General features: G+C 39.7%; 2 protein-coding genes and 1 pseudogene across 27 annotated transcripts in view; all 3 read right to left on the bottom strand.

The window, feature by feature from the left end:
* LOC311076813 (protocadherin gamma-C5-like) overlaps positions 1–22,528 on the bottom strand; it is a gene marked incomplete at its 5' end in the record, with an annotated part of 165,391 nt that overhangs the window by 67,120 nt on the left and 75,743 nt on the right. For 2 of the 25 annotated variants that reach the window (XM_084105260.1, XM_084105274.1), the window contains one exon: positions 4,201–6,738. The exons of 20 other annotated variants lie outside the window; for them this stretch is intronic. In XM_084105260.1, coding sequence (XP_083961386.1) covers positions 4,201–6,597 — 2,397 coding nt within the window. Of the gene's footprint in view, positions 1–237; positions 2,495–4,200; positions 6,739–8,648; positions 11,070–22,528 lie in introns of those variants that run through there. 3 more of the 25 variants (XM_084105259.1, XM_084105282.1, XM_084105283.1) reach the window with 3 other exon arrangements.
* Positions 1–22,528, bottom strand: part of LOC311076816 (protocadherin beta-16-like) — a 91,728-nt pseudogene that overhangs the window by 21,842 nt on the left and 47,358 nt on the right. The window lies entirely within an intron of this gene.
* On the bottom strand, positions 11,689–22,259 carry LOC311076582 (uncharacterized protein; the record flags this gene model as incomplete). Its single annotated transcript, XM_084104922.1, is given in 6 exon segments — positions 11,689–11,709; positions 12,714–15,118; positions 15,481–15,493; positions 16,779–17,870; positions 20,857–21,665; positions 21,668–22,259. Coding segments are annotated over 6 exon segments (4,869 nt in total). The 5' UTR covers positions 22,197–22,259.

The raw sequence follows: 22,528 nt of genomic DNA, 5'->3' as shown, positions 1-22,528 counted from the left end.
AAAAAATATAGATTTTCTGGAGAAATGTTTTGATTTAGCTGATGGAAGGAAAACATTTAACCGTTACTGTCTAATTTAAAAATGAATGGCATGACTATATGTTGCTGTCCAAGATGTGGTGCTGAAAGTAGCCTAAATTATTATTGTTTTAAATAAATGCTTGATATAATTTTAATTAATTCTCATGTACACTGTGATTTTGTTTGTTTTGAAATTGAGTATAAAAAATTGTCTTACCAATGTCGAATTTTCACTTTCCAAATCGTTATTTTTCTTGATTGTATGCTGCATCGTCTCAGTGAAACTCGGGTCCACCACTAACACACTCTGACCACCGAGTGTAGAAAACTTACAGTCACTCTTCCTCGAGTCTGTCGTCATGCACACTTCATAATTATACCCGTGCGGCAGAGTTCCAGTGACTCCTGTGTCTGCGTAATGCGGTGGATAGTACGGAATAACAGGCAGATTGGACTGATAGAGGAAGCGAGATTGTCTCCATCTGTAGATCTTTACTGATATTATCACAACCACACAAGTGATAAATAGGAAAGAAACAGCGGCCAGTGCGAGAACTAAATAAAAAGTCAGGTTGTCGTTATATTGTTTTTCATGCGTAAAGTCTGTGAACTCTGACAGCACTTCAGGAAAGCTGTCAGCCACAGCCACGTTAATGGAGACCACAGCTGAGCGAGAGGGCTGTCCGTTATCCTCCACAACAACAGTGAGTTTCTGTTTGACAGCATCTTTATCAGTCACTTGTCGCACAGTTCTTATTTCTCCATTCTGTAAACCCACTTCAAACAGCGCTCTGTCTGTAGCTTTCTGTAGTTTATAGGAGAGCCAGGCATTCTGTCCAGAGTCCACATCAACAGCCACCACTTTAGTGACGAGATATCCAACATCTGCAGCACGAGGCACAATCTCAGCCACCACTGAACCGCCAGTCTGTACTGGATACAGAACCTGAGGAGCGTTGTCATTCTGATCTTGAATAGTAATTTTCACAGTCACGTTACTACTGAGTGGAGGAGAGCCTCCATCTTGCGCTTTTACCCGGAAGTGGAAATGTTTCAGTGTCTCATAGTCAAAAGAGCGCATAGCTGTAATCACTCCGCTGTCAGGTTGCACTGACACATATGATGAGACAGCGACTCCATTAACAGTGCTGTCTTCTAGAATATAAGAAACACGAGCATTCTGATTCCAATCAGCGTCACTGGCTTTAACTGAAAATATAGAGACACCAGGTGTGTTATTCTCCACCACACAGGCCTCATAGTTAGTTTTCTCAAAGACAGGGGCATTGTCATTCACATCTGATATCTGCACACGGAGAGAGACACTGCTGGAGAGCGCGGGAACTCCCTCATCAGTACATATTACACTGATATTATACTCAGATTCTCTCTCTCTGTCCAGTTCCTGCTCTGTTTGCACGCTGAAGAAACTGCTAGACTGAGATGTAATAGCAAAGGGAATATCCTCACTTATGAAACACCGAACCTGGCCATTTACACCCGAATCAAGATCATCAACATTTAGCATTGCAACAACAGTACCAGACTTGGACCCTTCAGATATGGAATTGGAATTAGACACGATATTAATACTAGGTGGATTATCATTAATATCCAACACATCAATGATTACTTTACATGCGTTAGTGAGTCCTCCTTGATCTTTTGCCTGAATATTAAACTCATAATGGCTCACTTTCTCATAATCAACTAGACTATTTAACATAACTTCACCAGATTTTTCGTTAACAAGAAACATGTCGGCCACATTACTGTCCATTGTGTCAGATATGTAATACGTCACAACACTATTAGATCCTTCGTCTGCATCAGACGCGCTCACGACTGTTAATACAGTACCCTTTAGTGCATTTTCTGTTATGGTCGTTTTATATACCCTTTGTGCAAACACAGGAGCATTATCATTAATATCTAACACAGTAATGTGTATCTGTACAGTGCCAGAGAGCACTGGATCGCCTCCATCAAAGGCTTCTAACAACAAAGTAAATGAGCTTTGCGTTTCTCTATCAAGTGGTCTTTGTAAAATCATCTCGACATTTTTACTACCATCCTCTTGGCTGTGCAATTCAAGCCGGAATTTATCAGTCGGTTTCAGAGAGTAACTCTGAAGACCATTTGTTCCTACATCCGGATCGAAAGCTCTACCGAGCATAAACCCAGCACCAGCCACCGCTGATTCGCTGATCTCAAATCTAAAGTCCTTTTTCTGAAAACTGGGAGCGTTATCATTTATATCTGTGATTTCAATTGTAATCGTGTAAAATTCCATCGGGTTGTCTAAAATCATCTGAAGATGCAAAGCACACGGAGTTGTTTTTGCACAAAGAGACTCGCGATCCATTTTCTCTCTGATAAGCAGCAATCCCGTGTTTCTGTTCAGTTCGATGTATTCCGTGCTGTCTCTCGTATATATTCGCGCTTTCCCTGATTTCAGTCGTTGTAAATCCAAGCCCAAATCCTGCGCAATGTTTCCCACCATCGATCCTTTTGCCATTTCTTCTGGAATGGAGTAACTGACCTGTCCTCGCGCTATGTGAACCAGAATACTCAAAAACAGCACCGAGTGCTGTATCATTGCATCAGACATTGTCTCAACTGCACAGACGGTTAAAACAATACAACAACCGATCAGTGTATCCTTTAAATATATATATAAAATACCACGTACATTCGCTTGGGTTTTCCGTGTACACGACAATGGGTGTTGTAGAAAATCCGCGCAAGAGAATAATTTCTGAGGTGGTGGCTTCTCATCCTTTCTCTCTGATATGTTGTGATGCTGGGGTGGATATGTAAAATACATTTTCTCCACAGTTTGTCGACGAACAGCGGCCCTCTGAGTGTAAATTGGGAATTGCATTTCAAATTGTTTATTTTCTAGGAGCATATCACAGTGCATTAAAACTGTTTTTGAAAACCCCAGCTGATTAAACAAAGCAAATACATATGTTGGAAGTAGAAAAGAAAATATGAAGAATAAATCAATATGGAACCAACGATGAGATTAACAAAATTATAATACTTGGAGGTACAGTACATAATTAGTAAGACCAAAGTCCTCTATTCAGCAGCCTAGAACTTTTCCAAAGAGGCGCTGTTCAGCGAAAGCGGTGCTGAAAGTTGTCAAATTTCCCTTTCGTTTTCATGAAATAATTCCTGATCATTTACTTGAACAAACTTTAACAAATGCGACATAGCCCACAATACCACGCTGCTGGGAAGTTTCATCATCAAGTAATTTTTGTTTCTGATTTAGCGCGAAGCAATTGCCTCAGTGACGCCTTTGTTCATCACTTAAACAGTGTGACCTAATTCGTCCTCAAACCACCTGTCAAGCACACTTACAAATGATACAAAATGAGCTGAGTTTCATTCTAACAAACATATGAATATAACAGCACCCATGGCAGTTATTCATCCTTACGCCTGTCTATATTGTCTGATACAGTTTCAGATTATTTCTGTCAGACCTGGCAATTAGCAACACAGCGAGAAACAAACACCGATTCCAAATTTTTCAACACCTGGAAACTTTTCTAAGTGCAAGATGCAGGTATTAGAATTAAGAAGACAATGATATGATTGTTTATTAATAAAAAAAGAAAAAAAAAGAAAGAAAAACCTTGACATTGAGATCACTTGCATGTGTTCGCACCAGGACAAAGCATGACAGAGAAAGTGTATTTTGTTTTACTTTACACAATAACAAGGTGGTACTCTGAATATAATGACTTAAAAATGTTAATCGTATTAACGTACTTGTAAGATGTGTATGATGTGATGTGTCTGCAGGAATAGACAAAGTGTAGGGCAAAAGGAAATATTAAGTTCGGTGTTTACTACAGTGTTGTGATCGGGTGGGATATAATGCAGGAATTGCTCAGTGATAAATATTTAACTTATATTTTGTTTATTAATTTCAGAAAAAAAATACATTTCCATAGCTAACGCACCACCAGTTACTCGTGAGTTCTCTGAGTAAGTCTATATTTATTTACGGTCAACTTTAACCTTAAAAAATATATATATATATATATATATATATATATATATATATATATATATATATATATATATAGAGCTGCTAGCCGTTATACTAGTTGTATTTTCAGTTTAAACGAACAAACAACTAGTAGTCTAACCATAACTTTCTTACCGATTCTGTAGACCCGAGACCATCGATGGAGTTATTTTTCTTGATTGTATGCTGCATCGTCTCAGTGAAACTCGGGTCCACCACTAAAACACTCTGTCCACCGAGTGTAGAAAACTTACAGTCACTCTTCCTCGAGTCAGTCGTCATACACACTTCATAATTATACCCGTGCGGCAGAGTTCCAGTGACTCCTGTGTCTGCGTAATGCGGTGGATAGTACGGAATAACAGGCAGATTGGACTGATAGAGGAAGCGAGATTGTCTCCATCTGTAGATCTTTACTGATATTATCACAACCACACAAGTGATAAATAGGAAAGAAACAGCGGCCAGTGCGAGAACTAAATAAAAAGTCAGGTTGTCGTTATATTGTTTTTCATGCGTAAAGTCAGTGAACTCTGACAGCACTTCAGGAAAGCTGTCAGCCACAGCCACGTTAATGGAGACCACAGCTGAGCGAGAGGGCTGTCCGTTATCCTCCACAACAACAGTGAGTTTCTGTTTGACAGCATCTTTATCAGTCACTTGTCGCACAGTTCTTATTTCTCCATTCTGTAAACCCACTTCAAACAGCGCTCTGTCTGTAGCTTTCTGTAGTTTATAGGAGAGCCAGGCATTCTGTCCAGAGTCCACATCAACAGCCACCACTTTAGTGACGAGATATCCAACATCTGCAGCACGAGGCACAATCTCAGCCACCACTGAACCGCCAGTCTGTACTGGATACAGAACCTGAGGAGCGTTGTCATTCTGATCTTGAATAGTAATTTTCACAGTCACGTTACTACTGAGTGGAGGAGAGCCTCCATCTTGCGCTTTTACCCGGAAGTGGAAATGTTTCAGTGTCTCATAGTCAAAAGAGCGCATAGCTGTAATCACTCCGCTGTCAGGTTGCACTGACACATATGATGAGACAGAGACTCCATTAACAGTGCTGTCTTCTAGAATATAAGAAACACGAGCATTCTGATTCCAATCAGCATCACTGGCTTTAACTGAAAATATAGAGAGACCAGGTGTGTTATTCTCCACCACACAGGCCTCATAGTTAGTTTTCTCAAAGACAGGAGCATTGTCATTCACATCTGATATCTGCACACGGAGAGAGACACTGCTGGAGAGCGCGGGAACTCCCTCATCAGTACATATTACACTGATATTATACTCAGATTCTCTCTCTCTGTCCAGTTCCTGCTCTGTTTGCACGCTGAAGAAACTGCTAGACTGAGAAGTAATAGCAAAGGGAATATCCTCACTTATGAAACACTGAACCTGACCATTTACACCTGAATCAAGATCATCAACATTTAGCATTGCAACAACAGTACCAGACTTGGACCCTTCAGTTACTGAATGGGAACTTGACAGGATTTTAATACTAGGATAATTATCATTAATATCCAACACATCAATAATTACTTTGCATGCGTTAGAAAGTCCTCCTTGATCTTTTGCCTGAATATTAAGATCATAATGGCTCACTTTTTCATAATCAACTGGACCATTTAATATTAGTTCACCAGTTTTTTCGTTCACAAGAAACACGTCGGCCACATTACTGTCCATTGTGTCAGATATGTAATACGTCACTACACTATTAGATCCTTCGTCTGCATCAGACGCGCTCACGACTGTTAACATAGTATCCTTTAGTGCGTTTTCTGTAATGGTGGTTTTATATTCTTTTTGTGTAAACACAGGAGCATTATCATTAATATCTAACACAGTAATGTGTATCTGTACAGTGCCAGAGAGCACTGGATCGCCTCCATCAAAGGCTTCTAACAACAAAGTAAACGAGCTTTGAGTTTCTCTATCAAGTGGTCTTTGTAAAATCATCTCGACATTTTTACTACCATCTGCTTGATTGTGAAATTGAAGACGGAATTTATCAGTCGGTTTCAGAGAGTAACTCTGAAGACCATTTGTTCCTACATCCGGATCGAAAGCTCTACCGAGCATAAACCCAGCACCAGCCACCGCCGATTCGCTGATCTCAAATCTAAAGTCCTTTTTCTGAAAACTGGGAGCGTTATCATTTATATCTGTGATTTCGATTGTAATGGTGTATAATTCCATCGGGTTGTCTAAAATCATCTGAAGATGCAAAGCACACGGAGTTGTTTTTGCACAAAGGGACTCGCGATCCATTTTCTCTCTGATAAGCAGCAAACCCGTGTTTCTGTTCAGTTCGATGTATTCCGTGTCGTCTTTTGCAAACAGTCGCGCTTTTCCTGACTTTAAACGTTGTAAATCCAAGCCCAAATCCTGCGCAATGTTTCCCACCATCGATCCTTTTGCCATTTCTTCTGGAATGGAGTAAGTGACCTGTCCTTGCGCTATGTGAATCAGAAGCGTCAAAAACAGCACCGAATGCTGTATCATTGCATCAGGCATTTTCTCAACTGCACAGATGTTTAAAAAAATACAACAATAGATCCGTGTATCCTTTAAATATAGGAAATTCCAAATGCAGACATTAACTCCGTACACGACGACGAAAGATGAATAGAAGCATCGTGTAGGAAAATAATTTGAGGTGTCAGCTTTACTGCCTTTTTCTCCCCGTGGTATTGTGTGATGCTGGGGGTGGGTCTGTGAAATATTGTTTCTCCGCTGTTTGTCGACGAACAGCGGCCCTCTGAGTGTAAATTAAGAACTGCATAACAAAATTAGAACCTTACACCTAAGAAGCATTTTATCAACAAATATTATTTTCTAGGCCTATATCACACTGCAAATATCATACGCAAAATGCCATACTTTGTTCCAGGACCTTTTGCTGATTAAATAAAAAACATAGGTCCCACTTTATAATAAGTGGCTTTAAGTACTATGTACTTGCATCGAAAAATAAGTACAATGTACTTATTGTGTTCATGTTGTGTTGCAAAACACTTTGCTGCTATTGAGTTGTATTACAGGTAAAGTTAGGGACAGGTGTGGTGGTATAGGTAGTTTTAAGGGTGGGTTAAGGTGTAAGGGAAGGGTCCACCTTGTACATCCACAAATGCAATTACATAAATTATTTACCGCTGTAATTGCATGCAGGTATTTTCAAAATATAAGTACAATGTAAACACATGTACACAATAAATTCATTGTATCAAACTATTAATTTCAATGTAAGTACATAGTAGTTAAAGCCACCTAATATAAAGTGGGACCAAAATGTATATTATGCAGGTTGGATTTGCAAATGATCACTTATAGTATAACTGAAATTTGTATGTAACAGTCGGAATTTGAGCAAAATTATAATGCACAACACAAAAAAAGACCATAGTCCTCTTTAATAGTAGCCCTTCATCTATCAAGGCGCTGTTCAGCACAAGTGGTGCTGAATGGTGTCAAAGTTCCCTTGCGTTTTTATTTTCTCAATAATTCACTTGAACAAATCTGAACATGTTGTCTATATAGACCTACATCAAAAATAACACACTGTTGGTAATTTTTTATATTATTTCTTCTATTTACCACAATACATCATTTCAGTCACTTTGTCCACGACCAAAACATTCTAAAGAATGAATAGGTTTGGGATACATAGAATACCATAGGGTCACTCTCTTCTGGCATTTAGCTAAGAATCATACAACAATTCCAACAATGTACAGGGATAAATTGCATGATCCCAATAAAACTCAGTCTAATCTCTATGTTCCACAAAGTTAACATATGTACAGCCACACTTCCTCGAATCAGTTGTCATGCACCAAAACAATTATGGACGAGTTTTAGTTCCTTGTCAAACAAGCAGATGAATATAACAGCACCTATGGCAGTTATAAATACAACAGCACCAAAAGGCTATTGTTTGATAGTCTCAAAAAATTGTAGCCTGGCAGTAAGCAACATGGCAAGCAATACACAAAAAGAGCGTTGTTTCCAACGTGTGGAAACTTACAATTATGAGATACTGTCATAGAATTAGAGAAAACCAACAGAGTATCATGCCAATCCATAACTATTGTAATGTATGGTTTTACAAATTTGTAGAAAATGTATAAAAATCTCATTCTACATTTTGTATCTGTTCAGGTTCAGGTTAATGGGCGCAGGTTATGTTGGCATGACGATGGTGAGAATGTAAGTTTTGTTTTACGTTTATACCATAGATGGAACAAGTTAGTGCTTGTGTAAATATTAATGCTATATACAATTATAAGGTGAGCATGTTGTGATTATACAGTATATATTCAGACATATAGTATTTTCATAGACAATGCGGATTAGTATAGGTCATATTCAGTTCTATAGTCAAAGCAGGTATTTGAGAGATTCAGTTTCTGATTACTGATTTCACTTACATTCAGGTTATTAATTCAGACACCTTGCACTTTATTTAAGTGTTCTTAGCTTATTTATTTGTTTATAGTATACTTGGTTAGCCTTGTATTACTTTTTCAGTTCAAATTAAAATAACAATAATGGTCTAACTTTCTTACCAATTCTGTAGACCCGAGACCATCGATGGAGTTATTTTTCTTGATTGTATGCTGCATCGTCTCAGTGAAACTCGGGTCCACCACTAAAACACTCTGACCACCGAGTGTAGAAAACTTACAGTCACTCTTCCTCGAGTCAGTCGTCATGCACACTTCATAATTATACCCGTGCGGCAGAGTTCCAGTGACTCCTGTGTCTGCGTAATGCGGTGGATAGTACGGAATAACAGGCAGATTGGACTGATAGAGGAAGCGAGATTGTCTCCATCTGTAGATCTTTACTGATATTATCACAACCACACAAGTGATAAATAGGAAAGAAACAGCGGCCAGTGCGAGAACTAAATAAAAAGTCAGGTTGTCGTTATATTGTTTTTCATGCGTAAAGTCTGTGAACTCTGACAGCACTTCAGGAAAGCTGTCAGCCACAGCCACGTTAATGGAGACCACAGCTGAGCGAGAGGGCTGTCCGTTATCCTCCACAACAACAGTGAGTTTCTGTTTGACAGCATCTTTATCAGTCACTTGTCGCACAGTTCTTATTTCTCCATTCTGTAAACCCACTTCAAACAGCGCTCTGTCTGTAGCTTTCTGTAGTTTATAGGAGAGCCAGGCATTCTGTCCAGAGTCCACATCAACAGCCACCACTTTAGTGACGAGATATCCAACATCTGCAGCACGAGGCACAATCTCAGCCACCACTGAACCGCCAGTCTGTACTGGATACAGAACCTGAGGAGCGTTGTCATTCTGATCTTGAATAGTAATTTTCACAGTCACGTTACTACTGAGTGGAGGAGAGCCTCCATCTTGCGCTTTTACCCGGAAGTTGAAATGTTTCAGTGTCTCATAGTCAAAAGAGCGCATAGCTGTAGTCACTCCGCTGTCAGGTTGCACTGACACATATGATGAGACAGAGACTCCATTAACAGTGCTGTCTTCTAGAATATAAGAAACACGAGCATTCTGATTCCAATCAGCGTCACTGGCTTTAACTGAAAATATAGAGACACCAGGTGTGTTATTCTCCACCACACAGGCCTCATAGTTAGTTTTCTCAAAGACAGGAGCATTGTCATTCACATCTGATATCTGCACACGGAGAGAGACACTGCTGGAGAGCGCGGGAACTCCCTCATCAGTACATATTACACTGATATTATACTCAGATTCTCTCTCTCTGTCCAGTTCCTGCTCTGTTTGCACGCTTAAGAAACTGCTAGACTGAGAAGTAATAGCAAAGGGAATATCCTCACTTATGAAACACCGAACCTGACCATTTACACCTGAATCAAGATCATCAACATTTAGCATTGCAACAACAGTACCAGACTTGGACCCTTCAGTTACTGAATGGGAACTTGACAGGATTTGAATACTAGGTGGATTATCATTAATATCCAACACATCAATAATTACTTTGCATGCGTTAGAAAGCCCTCCTTGATCTTTTGCCTGAATATTAAGCTCATAATGCCTCACTTTTTCATAATCAACTAGACCATTTAACATTAGTTCACCAGTTTTTTCGTTAACAAGAAACATGTCGGCCACATTACTGGCCATTGTGTCAGATATGTAATACGTCACTACACTATTAGATACTTCGTCTGCATCAGACGCGCTCACGACTGTTAATACAGTACCCTTTAGTGCGTTTTCTGTAATGGTGGTTTTATATACCCTTTGTGCAAACACAGGAGCATTATCATTAATATCTAACACAGTAATGTGTATCTGTACAGTGCCAGAAAGCACTGGATCGCCTCCATCAAAGGCTTCTAACAACAAAGTAAACGAGCTTTGCGTTTCTCTGTCAAGTGGTCTTTGTAAAATCATCTCGACATTTTTACTACCATCCTCTTGGCTGTGCAATTCAAGCCGGAATTTATCAGTCGGTTTCAGAGAGTAACTCTGAAGACCATTTGTTCCTACATCCGGATCAAAAGCTCCCCCGAGCATAAACCCAGCACCAGCCACCGCCGATTCGCTGATCTCAAATCTAAAGTCCTTTTTCTGAAAACTGGGAGCGTTATCATTTATATCTGTGATTTCGATTGTAATGGTGTATAATTCCATCGGGTTGTCTAAAATCATCTGAAGATGCAAAGCACACGGAGTTGTTTTTGCACAAAGGGACTCGCGATCCATTTTCTCTCTGATAAGCAGCAATCCCGTGTTTCTGTTCAGTTCGATGTATTCCGTGTTGTCTCTTACAAACAGTCGCGCTTTTCCTGACTTTAAACGTTGTAAATCCAAGCCCAAATCCTGCGCAATGTTTCCCACCATCGATCCTTTTGCCATTTCTTCTGGAATGGAGTAACTGACCTGTCCTTGCGCTATGTGGATAAGAAGCGTCAAAAACAGCACCGACTGCTGTATCATTGCATCAGGCATTGTCTCAACTGCACAGATGTTTCAAAAAATACAACAATAGATCCGTGTATCCGTTAAATACAGGAAATTCCAAATGCAGACATTAACTCCGTACACGACGACGAAAGATCAATAGAAGCATCGTGTAGGAAAAATATTCGAGGTGGCAGCTATACTGCTTTTTTTTCTTTCTCCGTGATATTGTGTGATGCTAGGGGTGGGTCTGTGAAATACTGTTTCTCCGCTGTTTGTCGACGAACAGCGGCCCTCTGAGTGTAAATAAAGAACTGCATGTCAAAATTAGAACTTTACACCTAAGAAGCATTTTATCAACGAATATTATTTTCTAGGCCTATATCACACTGCAAATATCATACGCAGAATGCCATACTTTGCTCCAGGACCTTTTGTTGATTAAATAAAAAGACATATATTTTGTAGGTTGGATGTGCAAATGATCACTTGCAGTATAATTTGTATGTAACAGTCGGAATTTGAGCAAAATTATAATGCTGGCACTAATCACAACACAATAAAAAAGACCATAGTCCTCTTTAATGTTAGCCCTTCATCTAACGAGGCGCTGTTCAGCACAAGTGGTGCTGAACGGTGTCAAAGTTCCCTTGCGTTTTTCTTTTCTTGATAAATCACTTGAACAAATAAATCACTTGTTGTCTATATAGGCCTACATCAAAAATAACATGCTGTTAGTAATTTTTTATGTTATTTATTCTATTTACCACAATATATAATTTCAGTCACTTCTTTGTCCACGACCAAAACATTCTAAAGAATGAGTAGGTTTGGGCTACATAGAATACCATAGGGTCACTCTCTTCTGGCATACATTTAGCTAAGAATCATTCAACAATTCCAACATTGTACAGGGATAAATTGCATGATCCTAATAAAACTCAGTCTAATCTATATGTTCCACAAAGTTAACATATGTATAGCCACACTTCCTCAAATCAGTTGTCATGCACACCAAACCAATTATGGATGAGTTTTCCAGTTCCTTGTCAAACAAGCAGATGAATATAACAGCACCAAAAGGCTATTGTTTGATAGTCTCAAAAAATTGTAGCCTGGCAGTAAGCAACATGGCAAGCAATAAACAAAAAGAGCGTTGTTTCCAATGTGTGGAAACTTATAATTATGAGATACTGTCATAGAATTAGAGAAAACCAACAGAGTATCATGCCAATCCATAACTACTGTATGTTTTTACAAATTTGTAGAAAATTCATATAAATCTCATTCGTACGTTTTGTATCTGTTCATATTCAGGTTAATGGGCGCAGGTTATGTTGGCATGACGATGGTGAGAATGTAAGTTTTTTTATGTTTATACTATAAATGGAACAAGTTAGTGCTTGTGTAAATATTAATGCTATATGCAATTATAAGGTGAGCATGTTGTGATTATACAGTATATATTCAGACATATGGTATTTTCATAATAGACAATGCGGATTATGGATCATATTCAGTTCCATAGTCAATGCAAGAATTTGACAGATGCAGTTTCTGATTACTGATTTCACTTACATTCAGGTTATTAATTCAGACACCTTGCACTTTATTTAAGTGTTCTTAGCCTATTTATTTGTTTATAGTATACTTGGTTAGCCTTGTATTACTTTTTCAGTTAAAATAAAAATAACAATAATGGTCTAACTTTCTTACCAATTCTGTAGACCCGAGACCATCGATGGAGTTATTTTTCTTGATTGTATGCTGCATCGTCTCAGTGAAACTCGGGTCCACCACTAAAACACTCTGACCACCGAGTGTAGAAAACTTACAGTCACTCTTCCTCGAGTCTGTCGTCATACACACTTCATAATTATACCCGTGCGGCAGAGTTCCAGTGACTCCTGTGTCTGCGTAATGCGGTGGATAGTACGGAATAACAGGCAGATTGGACTGAAAGAGGAAGCGAGATTGTCTCCATCTGTAGATCTTTACTGATATTATCACAACCACACAAGTGATAAATAGGAAAGAAACAGCAGCCAGCGCGAGAACTAAATAAAAAGTCAGGTTGTCGTTATATTGTTTTTCATGCGTAAAGTCTGTGAACTCTGACAACACTTCAGGAAAGCTGTCAGCCACAGCCACGTTAATGGAGACCACAGCTGAGCGAGAGGGCTGTCCGTTATCCTCCACAACAACAGTGAGTTTCTGTTTGACAGCATCTTTATCAGTCACTTGTCGCACAGTTCTTATTTCTCCATTCTGTAAACCCACTTCAAACAGCGCTCTGTCTGTAGCTTTCTGTAGTTTATAGGAGAGCCAGGCATTCTGTCCAGAGTCCACATCAACAGCCACCACTTTAGTGACGAGATATCCAACATCTGCAGCACGAGGCACAATCTCAGCCACCACTGAACCGCCAGTCTGTACTGGATACAGAACCTGAGGAGCGTTGTCATTCTGATCTTGAATAGTAATTTTCACAGTCACGTTACTACTGAGTGGAGGAGAGCCTCCATCTTGCGCTTTTACCCGGAAGTGGAAATGTTTCAGTGTCTCATAGTCAAAAGAGCGCATAGCTGTAATCACTCCGCTGTCAGGTTGCACTGACACATATGATGAGACAGCGACTCCATTAACAGTGCTGTCTTCTAGAATATAAGAAACACGAGCATTCTGATTCCAATCAGCATCACTGGCTTTAACTGAAAATATAGAGAGACCAGGTGTGTTATTCTCCACCACACAGGCCTCATAGTTAGTTTTCTCAAAGACAGGGGCATTGTCATTCACATCTGATATCTGCACACGGAGAGAGACACTGCTGGAGAGCGCGGGAACTCCCTCATCAGTACATATTACACTGATATTATACTCAGATTCTCTCTCTCTGTCCAGTTCCTGCTCTGTTTGCACACTGAAGAAACTGCTAGACTGAGATGTAATAGCAAAGGGAATATCCTCACTTATGAAACACAGAACCTGACCATTTACACCTGAATCAAGATCATCAACATTTAGCATTGCAACAACAGTACCAGACTTGGACCCTTCAGTTACTGAATGGGAACTTGACAGGATTTGAATACTAGGTGAATTATCATTAATATCCAACACATCAATAATTACTTTGCATGCGTTAGAGAGTCCTCCTTGATCTTTTGCCTGAATATTAAGCTCATAATGGCTCACTTTATCATAATCAACTGGACCATTTAATATTAGTTCACCAGTTTTTTCGTTAACAAGAAACATGTCGGCCACATTACTGTCCATTGTGTCAGATATGTAATACGTCACCACACTATTAGATCCCTCGTCTGCATCAGACGCGCTCACGACTGTTAATACAGTGCCCTTTAGTGCGTTTTCTGTAATGGTGGTTTTATATTCTTTTTGTGTAAACACAGGAGCGTTATCATTATTATCTAACACAGTAATGTGTATCTGTACAGTGCCAGAGAGCACTGGATCGCCTCCATCAAAGGCTTCTAACAACAAAGTAAACGAGCTTTGCGTTTCTCTGTCAAGTGGTCTTTGTAAAATCATCTCGACATTTTTACTACCATCTGCCTGATTGTGAAATTGAAGACGGAATTTATCAGTCGGTTTCAGCGAGTAACTCTGAAGACCATTTGTTCCTACATCCGGATCGAAAGCTCTACCGAGCATAAACCCAGCACCAGCCACCGCCGATTCGCTGATCTCAAATCTAAAGTCCTTTTTCTGAAAACTGGGAGCGTTATCATTTATATCTGTGATTTCGATTGTAATGGTGTATAATTCCATCGGGTTGTCTAAAATCATCTGAAGATGCAAAGCACACGGAGTTGTTTTTGCACAAAGGGACTCGCGATCCATTTTCTCTCTGATAAGCAGCAATCCCGTGTTTCTGTTCAGTTCGATGTATTCCGTGTTGTCTCTTACAAACAGTCGCGCTTTTCCTGACTTTAAACGTTGTAAATCCAAGCCCAAATCCTGCGCAATGTTTCCCACCATCGATCCTTTTGCCATTTCTTCTGGAATGGAGTAACTGACCTGTCCTTGCGCTATGTGGATAAGAAGCGTCAAAAACAGCACCGACTGCTGTATCATTGCATCAGGCATTTTCTCAACTGCACAGATGTTTCAAAAAATACAACAATAGATCCGTGTATCCGTTAAATACAGGAAATTCCAAATGCAGACATTAACTCCGTACACGACGACGAAAGATGAATAGAAGCATCGTGTAGGAAAAATATTCGAGGTGGCAGCTATACTGCTTTTTTTTCTTTCTCCGTGATATTGTGTGATGCTGGGGGTGGGTCTGTGAAATACTGTTTCTCCGCTGTTTGTCGACGAACAGCGGCCCTCTGAGTGTAAATAAAGAACTGCATGTCAAAATTAGAACTTTACACCTAAGAAGCATTTTATCAACGAATATTATTTTCTAGGCCTATATCACACTGCAAATATCATACGCAGAATGCCATACTTTGTTCCAGGACCTTTTGTTGATTAAATAAAAAGACATATATTTTGTAGGTTGGATGTGCAAATGATCACTTGCAGTATAATTTGTATGTAACAGTCGGAATTTGAGCAAAATTATAATGCTGGCACTAATCACAACACAATAAAAAAGACCATAGTCCTCTTTAATGTTAGCCCTTCATCTAACGAGGCGCTGTTCAGCACAAGTGGTGCTGAACGGTGTCAAAGTTCCCTTGCGTTTTTCTTTTCTTGATAAATCACTTGAACAAATAAATCACTTGTTGTCTATATAGGCCTACATCAAAAATAACATGCTGTTAGTAATTTTTTATGTTATTTATTCTATTTACCACAATATATAATTTCAGTCACTTCTTTGTCCACGACCAAAACATTCTAAAGAATGAGTAGGTTTGGGCTACATAGAATACCATAGGGTCACTCTCTTCTGGCATACATTTAGCTAAGAATCATTCAACAATTCCAACAATGTACAGGGATAAATTGCATGATCCTAATAAAACTCAGTCTAATCTATATGTTCCACAAAGTTAACATATGTATAGCCACACTTCCTCAAATCAGTTGTCATGCACACCAAACCAATTATGGATGAGTTTTCCAGTTCCTTGTCAAACAAGCAGATGAATATAACAGCACCAAAAGGCTATTGTTTGATAGTCTCAAAAAATTGTAGCCTGGCAGTAAGCAACATGGCAAGCAATAAACAAAAAGAGCGTTGTTTCCAATGTGTGGAAACTTATAATTATGAGATACTGTCATAGAATTAGAGAAAACCAACAGAGTATCATGCCAATCCATAACTACTGTATGTTTTTACAAATTTGTAGAAAATTCATATAAATCTCATTCGTACGTTTTGTATCTGTTCATATTCAGGTTAATGGGCGCAGGTTATGTTGGCATGACGATGGTGAGAATGTAAGTTTTTTTATGTTTATACTATAAATGGAACAAGTTAGTGCTTGTGTAAATATTAATGCTATATGCAATTATAAGGTGAGCATGTTGTGATTATACAGTATATATTCAGACATATGGTATTTTCATAATAGACAATGCGGATTATGGATCATATTCAGTTCCATAGTCAATGCAAGAATTTGACAGATGCAGTTTCTGATTACTGATTTCACTTACATTCAGGTTATTAATTCAGACACCTTGCACTTTATTTAAGTGTTCTTAGCCTATTTATTTGTTTATAGTATACTTGGTTAGCCTTGTATTACTTTTTCAGTTAAAATAAAAATAACAATAATGGTCTAACTTTCTTACCAATTCTGTAGACCCGAGACCATCGATGGAGTTATTTTTCTTGATTGTATGCTGCATCGTCTCAGTGAAACTCGGGTCCACCACTAAAACACTCTGACCACCGAGTGTAGAAAACTTACAGTCACTCTTCCTCGAGTCTGTCGTCATACACACTTCATAATTATACCCGTGCGGCAGAGTTCCAGTGACTCCTGTGTCTGCGTAATGCGGTGGATAGTACGGAATAACAGGCAGATTGGACTGAAAGAGGAAGCGAGATTGTCTCCATCTGTAGATCTTTACTGATATTATCACAACCACACAAGTGATAAATAGGAAAGAAACAGCAGCCAGCGCGAGAACTAAATAAAAAGTCAGGTTGTCGTTATATTGTTTTTCATGCGTAAAGTCTGTGAACTCTGACAGCACTTCAGGAAAGCTGTCAGCCACAGCCACGTTAATGGAGACCACAGCTGAGCGAGAGGGCTGTCCGTTATCCTCCACAACAACAGTGAGTTTCTGTTTGACAGCATCTTTATCAGTCACTTGTCGCACAGTTCTTATTTCTCCATTCTGTAAACCCACTTCAAACAGCGCTCTGTCTGTAGCTTTCTGTAGTTTATAGGAGAGCCAGGCATTCTGTCCAGAGTCCATATCAACAGCCACCACTTTAGTGACGAGATATCCAACATCTGCAGCACGAGGCACAATCTCAGCCACCACTGAACCGCCAGTCTGTACTGGATACAGAACCTGAGGAGCGTTGTCATTCTGATCTTGAATAGTAATTTTCACAGTCACGTTACTACTGAGTGGAGGAGAGCCTCCATCTTGCGCTTTTACCCGGAAGTGGAAATGTTTCAGTGTCTCATAGTCAAAAGAGCGCATAGCTGTAGTCACTCCGCTGTCAGGTTGCACTGACACATATGATGAGACAGAGACTCCATTAACAGTGCTGTCTTCTAGAATATAAGAAACACGAGCATTCTGATTCCAATCAGCATCACTGGCTTTAACTGAAAATATAGAGACACCAGGTGTGTTATTCTCCACCACACAGGCCTCATAGTTAGTTTTCTCAAAGACAGGAGCATTGTCATTCACATCTGATATCTGCACACGGAGAGAGACACTGCTGGAGAGCGCGGGAACTCCCTCATCAGTACATATTACACTGATATTATACTCAGATTCTCTCTCTCTGTCCAGTTCCAGCTCTGTTTGCAAGCTGAAGAAACTGCTGGATGATGCAATAGCAAAAGGAATATTGTCATTTATGTGGCAATGAACCTGACCATTCAATCCGGAGTCAAGATCATTTACGTTTAACATTGCCACAACAATGCCAGGTCTAGACTCCTCGGATATTGAATTTGACATAGATACGATGCTTATCATTGGTTTGTTATCATTCATATCTGAGAGATCAATTATAACTTTACATGAATCAGACAATCCTGCTTGGTCGCGTGCTTGAATGTTTATTTGATAACGACTTGCTTTCTCAAAGTCAGCTGAGCCTTTTAAGGATATTTCCCCGCTTCGTGCATCAACCATGAATAAATCATTTACATCTCCAGTGCCTGACATGTAGTACGTTATAATCGCATTCGAACCTTCATCTGCATCAGAAGCGCTGACGGACGTGATAACAGTGTCTTTAGGTGTATTTTCAGCAAGAGTGGCTTTGTACACCCTATGATTGAACACAGGGGGATTGTCGTTAATATCTAGCACTGTTACATGTATCCGCACAGTACTGGTCAACTGAGGCTCTCCTCCATCCATTGCTGTTAACAACAAAGATAACTGCTTTTTGTTTTCACGGTCTAGAGTCTTTTGTAGCACCATCTCCATGTTTCTGTCGCCATCCGTTTGACTTTGCAAACTTAATACAAAATTATCTGTCGGTTTAAGTGAATAGCTTAGATGACAATTAGATCCAACATCCAGATCAATCGCGTTTTCCAACATGAATCTGGCTCCGGTTACAGCTGACTCGCTTATTTCAAATGTAATCTCACCTTTTGGAAAACTCGGAGCGTTATCATTTATGTCGGTAATTTCCACCGTGACATCGTACCATTCCATTGGATTTTCCAAAATCAGCTGAAGATGTAAAGCGCAAGGAGTCGTTTTAGCACAAAGAGCCTCGCGGTCTATTTTTTCCTCGGTGAGAAGTATCCCCCTCTCATTATTCAATCCGACGAATTCGGTGTTGTCTCCAGCAAATATGCGCGCTTTCCCTGACTTCAGTCTTTTTAAATCCAAACCCAAACCTTGGGAAATATTTCCGACGATAGACCCTTTTGCCATTTCTTCTGGAATGGAGTAGCTGATCTGCCCTCTCACCGAGTATTGACACATAACCATAAAAAACGCCGCAGCCTGCCACATTACAGAGCTGGACATTTTCCCCCTTTGTTCTGCAGATCCTGAAGATCGGTTAGTTTAAATAGAAAATAAAGACGTTATGTGAAAGTAAGAACTAGCATAAAATCTACTGTACGACGAGGATATCTATTTACAGAACATCCGACAAAATAATTGTTTCGCGTCATCAGGCTTTCGTTCGCTGTTCTCTGACATCACTGAAATTTGAGGGTATAGGTCTGAGAAATATAGAGCGACTGCGCTGCGTTGATCAACAGCGGCCCTATGAGCCTTATCTTTGAATTGCATTCATTTGTTTCTGATAAATCACATAAGACCAAAACACAAGTGATTTGTCAAAATAAAAATGTAATTAAATTATTATTATCATTAATAATCATAATAATAATAATAATTATAAATTGTTGTGAAATTATTTCACTGAACTCAAAAGAAGGGGGAAAAAAAGATTATTACTGTGTTTGGCGCTGTCCAGTGGTGCTGAAACCTGTCCGTGCCATCTTAAACGAAGCACTTTTGCAGTGTCTTTGAGATTTATAGCCATCAAATACACCATTAGAGGACAAACAATTTATAAGAAAAAAAAAATATTTAAAAAAGGGCTTTATCTTACCAATTCCGAAAGACTGTTTTCTTCCATAAACTTCTTTTCTTGGATTGCGCGCTGCATCGTCTCAGTGAAACTCGGGTCCACCACTAAAACACTCTGACCACCGAGTGTAGAAAACTTACAGTCACTCTTCCTCGAGTCAGTCGTCATGCACACTTCATAATTATACCCGTGCGGCAGAGTTCCAGTGACTCCTGTGTCTGCGTAATGCGGTGGATAGTACGGAATAACAGGCAGATTGGACTGATAGAGGAAGCGAGATTATCTCCATCTGTAGATCTTTACTGATATTATCACAACCACACAAGTGATAAATAGGAAAGAAACAGCAGCCAGCGCGAGAACTAAGTAAAAAGTCAGGTTGTCGTTATATTGTTTTTCATGCGTAAAATCAGTGAACTCTGACAGCACTTCAGGAAAGCTGTCAGCCACAGCCACGTTAATGGAGACCACAGCTGAGCGAGAGGGCTGTCCGTTATCCTCCACAACAACAGTGAGTTTCTGTTTGACAGCATCTTTATCAGTCACTTGTCGCACAGTTTTTATTTCTCCATTCTGTAAACCCACTTCAAACAGCGCTCTGTCTGTAGCTTTCTGTAGTTTATAGGAGAGCCAGGCATTCTGTCCAGAGTCCACATCAACAGCCACCACTTTAGTGACGAGATATCCAACATCTGCAGCACGAGGCACAATCTCAGCCACCACTGAACCGCCAGTCTGTACTGGATACAGAACCTGAGGAGCGTTGTCGTTCTGATCTTGGATTATAATGTCCAAAGTCACATTAGTGCTGAGGGGTGGAGAGCCTCCATCTTGTGCTTTCACACAGACACTAACACTTTTCATTTGCTCATAGTCAAAACCGCGCAGCGCGTGCACCACTCCACTGTCAGCATTTACTGATATAAAAGTGGAAACAGGGGATCCACCCACTGTAGTTTCATCTAGAAGATACGAAATACGAGCGTTCTGGTTCCAGTCATCATCTTGAGCACTCAGAGTGAATATGGACAAACCAGGTGAATTATTTTCAGGAACATATGCAGTGTAAACAGTCTTATGAAACCTGGGCGGATTGTCATTAACATCTGATACTTTCAGATTTAAAGTTTTCTGACTGGAAAGCGCAGGAGACCCTGAATCTGTAGCTGTGATTGTGATATTATATTCTGCCACACGTTCACGATCTAAAGCAGCATCAGTGAGTAAAGTGTAATAATTCCGCAGTGAAGACTGAAGTTTGAATGGTGTGTTTCTATCAATTGCACAGTCAACGTGTCCATTGTCTCCTGCATCTAGATCTTTGACACTGAAAATAGCGATAGTGGTTCCAACAGTTGCGTCTTCAGTAACCGGGCTTGAAAATGACATAACACTGATAGCTGGTGCATTATCATTAACATCAATTAAATCAACTATGACTTTAGCCGAGTTTCCTAAACCGCCTTGGTCTTTTGCTTCGATATCAATTTCGTACTTTTTTGCTTTTTCGTAGTCAATAAGCCCAGTTAGTGTTATAACACCTGTTTTTTCATCGATTTTAAAAATATCATTTATGTTCCCTTTAAAATTAGCAAAACTGTATAAAATCAAACTATTTGCACCACTGTCTGCATCACTAGCATTAACAATTGTAATATAAGTTCCTTTAGGTGAATTTTCTTTTACTGTTGCTCTGTAAACTGACTGGTTGAACACTGGCGCGTTGTCATTTGCATCTAGTACAGTGATTTCTATTTTCATATTACCAGATCTTTGAGGGTTTCCTCCGTCGACCGCTGTGAGAATGAGAGATAGTCGTGGATGCTGCTCTCTGTCTAGAGGTTTCTGCAGCACCATTTCAGCATATTTGACTCCATCGGGGCGCGAGTGTTCTTTAAGAATAAATTTATCATTAGGTGACATAGACCTACATCAGGATCATCTGCGCCTCCCAGTAAAAAAAGAGCTCCAGGTGCAGCCGATTCACTTATTTCAAGATTAATTGCATCCTTAGCAAATGTTGGAGAGTGATCGTTTACATCCAATATTTCTACCGTAACATGGTGTAGCTCCATTGGATTATCAAGTATTATTTCAAATGTGAAGCTGCACGGAGTGGTTTCAGCGCAAAGCTGCTCTCGGTCAATTCTCTCCTTCACAACCAAAATCCCTTTGTCTGTTTTCAGCTCTACGTATTCAGTGCTGTCGCCAGACACGATACGAGCCCGACCCGAGCGCAGTCTTTGAGCATCCAGACCAAGATCATGAGCTATATTCCCGATAAGAGAGCCTTTCTTCATTTCCTCTGGAACTGAGTAACGAATCTGTGCGTTTATGTTTGAGATCAAGCAAACGGCCATGATGAATAAAACCCTCCATAGGAAAACACCATCCAATAGCTGTCCTCGCGATTGGAAACAATGAATCCTCCTACAAACCGTAATCACAAACATTTTAATATATTAAGTAGGCTATTCAGATTACAATCTGAAGATGGTGTTCTACATTCGAAATATCCACGGATTAATCCAGTTAGGTCGCTTTTAGTCAGTGACTGTGTCCCTTCATCGACTCTCTTTAGTCTCCTTCACATTCTCCTAACCAGCATCATCACAGCTCCACCAATCACAGGAGATCACCTACATGCTTTTCTACAAATCAACAGCGGCCCTTAGAGTTGAGAGCGAGAAACGACACCAATGAAAGCACTGAAATATCTCAGAACTAGAATTGCATTCCGTCCTTTGATCTCAACAAAAATAGAACAGGATAAAATATCCCAAAA

Source organism: Abramis brama, assembly GCF_963993115.1.
Source record: "Abramis brama genome assembly, chromosome: 25".
In the NCBI taxonomy this organism is placed as follows: Eukaryota; Metazoa; Chordata; class Actinopteri; order Cypriniformes; family Leuciscidae; genus Abramis; species Abramis brama.
This window is presented reverse-complemented; position numbering and strand designations above follow the sequence as displayed.